Genomic DNA, 11,122 nt, shown 5'->3' with positions numbered 1-11,122 from the left:
CGGGATGAAACTGCCCAGTCCTGCACCATCCTCCCAGTCCTTGCTGTGCTTGAGCGCTCTGTTGCAGTCACTGTGTCAGTCCATCTTGTTGAAGGTCTTCCCCTTTTTTGCTGGCCCTGTTTTACTGAGCATGATATCCTTCTCCACAGACTGGTCCCTTCTGATAACGTGACAAAATAAACCATCTATTTACTCATTTTCTCTTCTCTTCTTCAAATAAATTCTAGGATTAGTTAATGAGAGAATAGAGGTAGACAATAGAAGGGAAAACATTATATTTTCATGACTAGCTTGTGGCCACTTTAGTATAAGTCTAAATAAAGGCCCTGAGCTTCAGCTCCTATGAGTTTTCTCATACTCATTTCCTAACTATTCTTGGGCTATGCAGTTTTAACACTGCAAATTCAAGACTGTCATTGTGACATTCTTGGAAATGGTATCATTATATATTTATACAATGCATGTCAGTTTTGTGGTTCACGGCCCAAAATTCCTAGAAATTATGTTGAAGCTCTTCAAACATAAGGACAGGGTGCATTATGTGTTGGAATTCTTTTCATTACAAAGAGCTAAATAGGCTAGTGGCAGACAGGCTAGTGGGCCATAAACAGTTTGTATAAATATTTAAAAATATAAATGAAGCTAGCATATTATCAGGTAAAATATGTTCTATCCTCCTATGTCAGGCATATTTTCATAAAATAAAATGGGAAAAACATGTATTAGGAGTTTTTATAAAAAGACATACATATTTAGAAATACAAAAATTAAAATATTTATTCCATAAATTTTTAAGTACAATAAATATTCAAAAATTGTATTATTCTTGCTTTTATTTCAGCAAAATCACTAAGTATGTTGTTATAACCAAATCATCACAAGATTTTGAACTCCATTGATAGTAATAATCTAAAATACCAATTAAAAAATAATATGTAATTATACTTAAAGAATATCTAATTTGAATATATTTTTTGCAAAATATGTACATTAAAATATAAAACTTAAAAAATGAATTTTTTCATAATATTCTAAGCTATCTATTAAGATTAAAAAGCAAATATAAATTATGATTAAAGAATATATATTTTTTCAATTAAATCATTTAAAAAAGCTGAAAATCTTGATTAAATATTTAAAAATGTATTAAATCCAATTACATATTTTTTAAAAAATTAAGCATTTACTGTTCATATTCTAGTTGCCAGTGCAAAGAACTAGTGTCATGCTTTATGTACCTTATATACAGAGGTACACATACACAAAAGGTACAATGATGTAAATTTTTTAGTATTATAAAATATTCCTCACCCTCCATGTACAACTTTTTTGGTAACTGCAGAATCATGAATTAGAACATGAAGAACAGCAAGGAGATGGACATTCAACTCCACTAGAAAACAAAGTTCATCAGGAAAGAATCTACTGAGCTCTATTATCTAGGAGGATTTGCCATGTTAATTAATTTATCTTTCCTATTACCTAAGTGTTTGTGTCACTCAAAACCTCCTTGCGTTTCTACACAGTGTTTTTCTCCAAGAGTGAGAACTTTCACCCATCAGAGTGAAAGAGAAAGAGAAGAGAAGAAAATTATGAAAGTAGACTCATGTTGATGTTCTAATGGCTGCATATGTGTTTCATAAGCCAATTGTTCAAAATGTCACAAATTTAGAACCAGGACCCAACAAGGTTGTGATTCATTCTCTGGGCCTATAGTCTTGTGCAGTTTAGAGATGGAGGCAATAAGCCAAAGAGTCAAGGACTGTACTTTGATAGAACATGATGCCATCATTTGTTCTCAGTTGATCCCTCCCAGGTGTCAGAAAAAAGGTAACTGGGTTTGATGTTATTTCATATTCAACTATAGTCAGCAGCTTCAGAAGTCTCACTTTGCTAGTTCATTCAGGTTGGGCACATAATGGAAAGTTATCTAGATGACATCGCTCTTCTTCATATTTTGAGATAATGCCACTGAGAATGATTACTGTATAAGAGTTTGCCTGCTTTGTGACCCAAGTCTGCTCCTTGCTGGGCTTGTGACAAATTTTTCCTTGCTTTAATGTCTGGAATGGTTATCTGCATAGCCCATCTCCATTTGCAACTCTGCTTTTGAGGATCATTACTACCCTGATATCTTTTTCTTAAAATACTACTTAATTATTGACTAGTCTATCTCAGAAAGCTAAAATACACTATGTAGTCTGAAAGCATACTTCAAAATATCCTAAAGATATGCTTTTGTATTTTCTCAGCTGGCAGTTTAAAAACTATACAAAATTACAATTTATATGAATTAATATTTTGCTTATTCAGATAAAATGTAAAGCAATAGAAAACGTACACATTTGAGATCAGACAGGCCTCGGTTGAGGTCCCAGTTCCATTATCCTGAGTTAAGTGATTTTGGAAAAATCATATAACCTTTCTAAGCTTCAGCTTCTTCATCTGTAAATAAGATAATACTTCCTAGTTTGTAGAGTTATTATGAAAATTAAATGATATAATTACAGAATGTCTAGCACATAGTAGGTTCTCAATATTAGTATCTATTATAATTGACTGGCAAAGAATTATGAAAATTGGTTATTCTGGATTCATTCATCACCTTAATAAACATGTACTGCTTTCTATATATGCCAGAAACTGGGCAAAGTGTTGGGAATTCATATTACTGTAAAAAGACAAAGAAGGGTTTGCTTGGGAAAGGCAACTCACTTTGTAGGTTACTGGGGTGCAGACAGAAGGGGAGGGATTAATTCTGGGCTAGTTGGGGCCCACATGCTGATGGGGGTAAGGGGAGGGATGTATGGAAAGAGTCTGTGACCACCATGATAACATTAGGAAAAGGGAGGACACCGAATTGTGCACATAGGAGATAGACGACAGATGCTAATATCAACCAGTGTGCCCACAATACTGCATTAGCATTAACACCAAACATCAGGCTACGGATAAATACATAAATACCTGAGAGGATCAGATGGGGATCAGTGAACAGGAGTATACTCTAGACCAAGGATAGATTCAGGACAGGCTAATCTTGCACAGATACCAGTGATACAAAATACCTGCAATCCTCACAGAAACAGCGGTAGACAGACATAGAGTAACCCCTTACAGACACTCAGACACTGTGGGAGAGAGAGCCAATGGATCTACCGTCTCAGGACCATAGTACTGGGGGACACCAGACTCAATCAGTACAACAAAATACATAAAAACCTTGTTCCTCATAGTACATTGGTGAGTAGTGACTTGGGTCTTAAAAGCTTTCAAGTGGCCATCTAAGATGCAGCTAATGGTCTCCTAGCATCGGAAGCAAAGAAGAGTGCAAAAAAAAAAACAAGGGCATTTGGAAGCAATCAGCCCTAGGACATGATGGCCCTTGAGACCAGAAGAACTAGGTGGTGCCTGGCTACCAATGCCAACCACTCAGGAAAGGATCAAATTTGGAGATCCTGGATAGAGTGGGAGGAAAAACGTGGAACAAAATCCCAAAACTCAATGTTGTTGGTATTGTTGTTGTTATTTGCCATCGAGTTGGCCCCAACTCATAGCGACCCCTCCTTAGGTTTCTGAGGCAGTATCACTACGGAAGTAGGATTGCCCAACCTTCCTTCCGAGGAGTGGCTGGTGGGTTTGAACCACCAGCCTTCTGGTTAGCAGTCAAATGCCTTAGGCACTATGCTACCAGAGCTCCTAATGACCAGAATTACTGGTCGGACAGAGTCTGGTGAGACCCTCAATACTATGGTCCTGGGATACATTCTGGGCCTGTAATAAAACTCACTCCCAGGGGCTGGCTCTCAGCCCAATAGTAAACAAGATGTACATGCAGTCCACTAACACAGGGTGATGCACCCACATACTCTATGAAAATGCATCCCTTGGAGCAATCAATCATGGGGCACCAGAGGGGCAACATTCACACAGAGGAAATGCAGGACAAACAGGAATGCATAACTATGAGGGGCACAGGGGGAAGTTTACTGGGCAGCGAGGGGAGGAGACTGGGTTAAGGTTGGGCATGGTTAATGGGGAGTGAAACTAAATGTACATGTAATGTTGAATGTAAAACAAACTCTTAAAATAAAAAATTTAAAAAAAAAAGTGTTGGTGATTCAAAATATCTTTCTTGCACCAGGAGCTTAACACTGTTGTGGGAAACAGTCATGTATAATAGAGATCTGAAACAAGTGCTATGCAAGCACAAATAACAGAAGAGCTAACTTTGCTTAGGGTTAGGAAAGGCTTCTTAAGGAAGGTGGCAATTACACTAACTCTAAGAAGCAGGGAAGTCCCAGGATGGTGCAAATCATTAACACACATTTCAGCTGCCGACTGAAAGATTGGCAGTTCAGGTTCAACCAGAGGCACCTGGACAGAGAGGTCTGGTGATCTCCTTCTGAAAAATCAGCCATTGAAAACCTATGGAGCGCAGTTCCACTCTGACCCACATGGGCTCACAGGAGTCAGAGTTGACTCCAAGCAACTGGTAAGGGGCAGTGGTCGTTCAGCGGTAGAATTCCCCCTTCCATTATTTCATATTCACATTTCATCCGTCTGTGAGTGGAAACCTGTGTGCTGGTTGCTACGATACTGAATAGCTTTCTGCAAAGCTTCCAGACTAAGCTACATTAGGAAGAAAGGTCTGGAAGTCTACTGCCAAAAATCAGCCAGTGAAAACTCTATGGATCATAACCGCCCTTGCTGCAACCAATCACGGGTATGGCACAGGACTGGGCAGTGTTTTATTCTGTTGTACATGGGGTCACCATGAATCAGAGGCTGACCCGATGCCAGCAAACAATAACAACAAGAAAGATGAGCAGGGACTTGCCAGTCAAGAATTAGGAAAGGCATTTAGGGCAGAGGATTGCAAACTCATGGATTTATTAAAAGACTTTTCATATTTAAGAAAAGTAAAAAGTTGGAGAGTAGTAGAGTCATGTCAGGCCTCATAGATAGTTCTGTTGAACAGACTAGACTCAATTTTTTGGATTGAAACTAGATCAGAGATGTCATATTAATCCTTCACCAGTACTGCTCTAATTCACATCAAAGGAAATTCCAGTTCTCTGCAATATGCCACTTACGAGGAGATGGTTTAAGAAAGGACTGCGTACAGCCTGTCACTAGGGAAATATCGGTTCATACTTACCACTTTTCTTAAAATATACCAACATTGGGGGCAGAAGGGAAACTGTTATTTTGGACCCAAGCCTCGTGATTTCTAGTTCTTCTTTCCCCTGTAATTTCTGTGATGGGTTGCCCTTTTCACCAGAAACACCCAGTGACATATTCTAAAAATTGCTGCAACCAAAAATCAAGCTTCTTAGATAATAACAAAACAATGCTCAATTCCAGAAGTGGAATGGAAGATGACACAACATTTTTCTGCAGAAAATGTAGCCTCATATCTTGTAAAATGATATGATACACAAATAATGCAAAACATTTGATTAGAAACTAGTGAAGGTAAAACCATGTAAAGTATCAGAGGGTACTAGACTGTGAAACAGAAATGTCTTGCAGCCATAGACAAACACCCTGGGATGGGCAGACCCTAAGAAGACAGACAACTCTGCTGGTAAGGACACGCCCAAATGCTTGCAATGGTCTTTTAGGGAAAATAACTGCTTTGCTGCTCCTCTTGGGGGAAATTCTCCAAGTACAATAGTCACCTTTTACACAATCCCATCATGTGAGGTGGAGGCAGAAGAGGGTGGCAACAGTTATGTAGTTGGAAATCAATCCTTAGCCTCTGATAGGGGACAAATCTTTATAGAGCATGAACATTAAGTTCATCCCTGGAACCTAGTGGTATATCTAACACTGAGCCTTCTTATGAATGGATTCACCTACTACACAACCTTAATAATGACTCAATTCCATGGGAAGAGGTTTTTATTTACATACAGTATTCTTCTCTAAGCACAAGCTCTCATTATAATCTGTTATTTCACAGCTAAATAGATTCTATGGAAAGTCTAAATTCAAAAATAGCTCTTTAATAGACATTTTTAATAAAAGGAAATTTATTTTCTTGAGTCCACTCACCATTCCATGATTCAGCCACCCTGGTATAAAATTATCGAGCAACTTCGGGTAAATCATCTCTCTGTCGTAGGCATAAATGATCCAGAATACTGCTACAACAAACTGAAAAGGAAAGGAAATCGTGTGTTCTCCAAGTCACCAACTATTTACAACATACAAATTGTTGCATCCTCTATTGTTGAAAGAACCCAACAGAATTTAGAATCTATAATAAAAGACAAATCAGTGAACCAGCTAATGATCAGAAAGATCGTTGTAGTTTCATTTCATTAGTGCTAACAATTGGGCTCTCTCTCCTGTTTCCTTGGTCTCCCACTTGTGTCCTTTCTCTTGGGCAAAAGGATCTATCTGTTTCTGAGGGACAGAGAAGAGGCTTGTCATCAGGAACAGCTCCATCTCAGAGCTAATTGTACCAGTTTGACTCTTGTCAGGAAGGTTGAAAAGTTCACCTGGGCTTTTTGCTGATTCCCTTCCCCACTGTACAGAGTTAGCACACATTCAAGAAGCTGTAGTGTCTGTCCCTTTCTCTTGAACCCATCATGTGGTTTAGATTAATCGTCACATTCTCAAGTTTCCATTTCACCACTAGCAGCATTGAAACTACTGCTATAAAATATCCCAAAGTCACATTTCCAGCAAATGTATTAATTTATACAGCCTAAGCCAGGCTTTAGCTGTCCTGAGAAGTAAAGTTTATGGAGGCCAAAGAAATTTCCTAATTCTCTTGGAATAATTGATAGGTTCATCTGGGTCCCAGAGGGTTGTTTTGGCCCATCAGCAACATAATCATTAAAATAAAGAAGTATTAATTTATTATCTTACATTTATTCAATGGTGAGAAAAAATGTTCAGTTAAAATAAAGAAATGCATGGCCCAAGGTCTTAACCTTCAGCATAATATTTAGAAGGAAAAAATGCATGCTTTTGTAAATGTCAATAAATGTAGCATGGAAAAGGGAACCATCCCCAAGGGTGTGCTCCCAAAATAATAAATACTGCAGAGTCAAGAAAATGTACCATGATACTAAAAACAGAAAAAAAAGTTACTTAGTTTTTTATAATTGCAATTCATCTCCATTACCACATTTTATTTTTTTAAATAAGAAATTAATTTCAATGCCATTTTTTATAAAACACCTGGTGGTTATAGCTCATGGTTAGCAATCAGAGAGTTCTAGAAGTTCTTTTCCAACCTAGTCAGTTGTGACGTGTGTAATCTGTGTCCAGAACAACATTTCACCCTTAAAATCTAGGATGTTAGGAACATTTAGGGTTCCATAAAACACACAACATGAGAATTACAATAGGCAACTGGAGATTACACACATAGTTCTCATACCAGATCGGGGTTCCCTTTCCTGCTTTTGGGTCAACCATTTTCACTGTCAATTGATAAATGCATAAGAAAAAGAAAAAAAATATATACATCTATCACTAGCTTAAGGTTAACTGCCATCAGGATCTGAAAAAAAAAGAAGTTCCAAGTTCAATGAATGATTTTTTAATTATACACAATTTTGGATTACTCATTCCACTACAGACTTCAAATATACTGACACTCAATGGTAACTGCATTTATAAGGTATATTTTTGCTAGTTACTTAAATCTTTATTACATTAACTCTCAACATTGTCTCCTCAAAGTAGCTGGAATATAGATTACTGCATTTTTCCTTTCAACAGATAGAGAAGTTAAGGCTTTCTGTTGACTTGCTTTAATAGCATTTGTTTATATGCAAGCCTTCACCTATCAATGGAACCTCACTAAAATGTCATTAATTTTGATTCCTGTCAATTTGTTATACTGTGGTAGCTTGTGTGTTGTTATGATGCTGGAAGCCATCAACTTTTCAAATACCAGCAGGGTCACCTGTGCTGGATAGGTTGAAACCTATCCAAATTAAGATAGATGAGGAAGAAAGGCCTGGTGATCTCTTTCCAAAAATTAGCTAGAGAAAACCCTATGGATTACAACAGAACACTGACCAATATAGTGTTGAGTGATGAGCCCCCAAAGTTGGAAGGCACTCAAAATACACAGTGGTTACAAATGACTTCAGTATAACAATTGTGAAGATGGCCCAGGACCAGGCCATGTTTTGTTCTGTTATCCATGGTGTCACCATGAGTTGAAGAGAACTCAATAGCAGCAAACAACAACAATTCAATGCAGATGGAATCACTCATGATCTTAGTCTTGGACTTTTAATTTGTTAAGAAAGGATTTGCTAAAGAAATTTAAAATTAACTGTGCTTTCTTAAATAGCTAAATCTGAAAACACTATATAGTGAAAATAGTGTTGAACTTGTTTTTCCTTGAATAACCTTCAAACTGGTGGGTTTGGTACTTTGGTGGAAGTAAAGTCAACGTTGCAAGAGATTGGGAGGGGGAGAAGCAGAGACAATATTTTAGAATGAATTTTGTTTTCAGAGACAGTGTTGGTTCAGTGGTAGAATTCTCATGTTCCATGAGATAGGCCCAGGTTTAATTCCTGGCCCATACACTTCCTGCCAATGCACCACCCATCTGTCAGTAGAGGCTTGCATACTGCTATGATCCTGAACAGGATCAGTGGAGCTTTGGACAAAGAGGGACTAGAAGGAAAGACTGCTGATCTTCTGAGAATCATCCAATGAAAACCCTGTGGATCACGGTGGTCCAATCCGCCACTGATCACGGGGATGATACAGGACTGGGCAGCATTTCCTTCTGTTGCAGCAGTGACACCACCAAGGCAGTACTTGGAGGGGCTAGAAACCAGACTCAATGGAGATAGAAAGGCAGAGCCCAAGAGAAGAGACTAGGATTAGAAACACAGAAGAAGGGGCTTTCCCTTCTTTAAAGTGGGATGCAAGTACTTTTGCTGACAGTGGGAAATAAGGCTTGAGAACAAAGGGTGGAAGTGATTTGGAATGTTGCTGTTGATAATGAGGAAGGCTATCCAGAATTAAATGAAAAAAAAAAAAAAAACCTCACTGCCATTGAGTTGATTTGATTCATAGCGACCCCTCCTTGGATTTCCAAGGAGGGAGCTCTGGTGGCTTAGTGCCTAAGGCATTTGACTGCTAACCAGAAGGCTGGTGGTTCAAACCCCCTAGCCACTCCTTGGAAGGAAGATTGGGCAATCTACTTCCCTAGTGAAACTGCCTTGGAAACCCAAGGTGGGTTCACTATGAGTCAAATCTGACTCTACTGCAGTGCATTTGGTTTTGCTTTATCTGTATGGAAGTAGATAACACCAGAGTTAGGGATAGCCTAATTTAGGTCTGATGACAGGGCTTTGTAAGGAACTCTGGTTGTGTAACAGTTAAGTGCTCCGGCAGCTCCATGGGAGAAAGCCCCAGTGATGTGCTCCCTTAAAGATTATGGCCTAGAAAACCCTATGGAGCAGCTCCAGTCTATCACATGGAGTGGCTATGGGTCAAAATCAACTCAACACACCTAACAACAGTAAGCATGGTTTTGAAGTGAAATCAACTAAGGTGTTCTCCTGGCTGCCCTGAGGTCTGTGCTCAGGTTTAGAAAAGGAGAGTCCTTGAGGGTTTCCTGGCACTAGGAATCCAGTGACTGGGACTAATTGAAGGTCTGGGACAAGGGATTTTACATTAGGAAGAGCATCTTCAATTTATTCATCAGTGTTTCTAAACTATTATATGGGAAGTGGTGGTTGCCAATGAATTAAATGGTATCACATATAAAGCAATGAATGGAGCACCTGATTCAGAGTGGACACTCAATTAAAGATTGTTTACTTCCCCTTTCTCCTTCATTTTCTCACTTTCTTCTTGCCTATGGATTTGGCAATTCTAAGCAACACCATACAGTATCAATTTCAAGCTCATCATATGCCTCACTACAAAGGAAGCAACACTATGCTTCATTCAATACTGCTCTTCAACCTGGGTCCCTGCTTTACAGCCTTGCTACTCAAAGTATGGTCCCCTGGACCACCAGCACTCACATTGTTTGATAGCTAATAAAATGTGTAGAATTCCAAGGTCCACCAAATATTTTCTGATTCTGCACTTTAATAAGATTCCAAAGTGAATTGTATGCACATCAAAGTTTTAGATGTCCTGCTGTGGGAGGCCCTACTCCAACCACTTCCAGTCTCCTGACACCCCATGGAGTGAGGGGGTCAAGAAGATTGTCTACCCAGAGCCCAGACCCTTTCTGTTCTAGCTCAAAACCTGGGTAACCATAAACCTGGAATTTTCTGCCCAAATAGGCAGGGGTATGCGTCAGGACTCGTGTGGGTCTCAGACTGCTGAGAGTTGACTGTGCACATAAAGCGTGCATCTCACAGCCCGGGAGGTGGTTAAGAGGTGTCTTTGTGTAGGGTGAGGATCAACATTTTATATTTCACCTGGGTATCCATGGGAATGAAGTAGTTTTTACTGTTATATGGAGCCACTGCTGGAAATTCCTTCACCTTTGCCATATACTGTAATCTAATAAGGTTTAAAAGTCCCTGGGTGGTCCAAACACTTAATGAGCTCAGAGAGTAACCAAAAGGTTGGCAGTCAGAATCCACCCAGAGGCACCCTGAAAGAAAGGCCTAGCAATCTACTTCTGAAAAATCAGCCATTGAAAACTCTACGGAGCACAGTTCCATTGTGACACAGATGGGGTTGCTATGAGTCAATCAACTGGACAGCAGTTAATCATATTTAGACTCAAGAGGAGTGGATTATACAGGGCTTGATAATTAGGAAGCTTTGGAGGCAGAGTGGGCAAAGTGTTCGGCTACAAAACAAAGGTCGATGGTTTGATCCGACCAACCGCTCTGTGGAAGAAAGATGAGGGTCCGCTTCCGTAAAGATTTACAGCCTTTGAAACCCTGTGGAGCAGTTCTATTCTGTCCTATGGGTCACTATGAGTAGGAATTGAGTCGAGGGCAATGCGTTTGGCTGTTTGGTGTGGGTGCACAACAGGGGGTAGGAATTTTGGGGCTATTTTGGAATTCCACATATCACATGCTAACATTTTTTCTTCTCCAAAATTGTTTTTGGCTATTTTAAGTCCTTTGCATTTCAATTTAAATTTTGTTATCTCAGCTTA

At 39.1% G+C, this 11,122-nt stretch overlaps 1 protein-coding gene across 1 annotated transcript in view; it reads right to left on the bottom strand.

Moving 5' to 3' along the window:
* AIG1 (androgen induced 1) overlaps nucleotides 1–11,122 on the bottom strand; it is a 390,941-nt gene that overhangs the window by 232,247 nt on the left and 147,572 nt on the right. The window contains exon 4 of the mRNA XM_042782043.1: nucleotides 6,061–6,162. Coding sequence (XP_042637977.1) covers nucleotides 6,061–6,162 — 102 coding nt within the window. The remainder of the gene's footprint in view (nucleotides 1–6,060; nucleotides 6,163–11,122) is intronic.

Source organism: Orycteropus afer, unplaced genomic scaffold (assembly GCF_000298275.1).
Source record: "Orycteropus afer afer isolate SDZICR_OR568_19922 unplaced genomic scaffold, OryAfe1.0 scaffold00226, whole genome shotgun sequence".
NCBI lineage: Eukaryota > Metazoa > Chordata > Mammalia > Tubulidentata > Orycteropodidae > Orycteropus > Orycteropus afer.
Note: the sequence above shows the minus strand (reverse complement) of the source record. Positions and strands in the feature narration are given on the sequence as shown.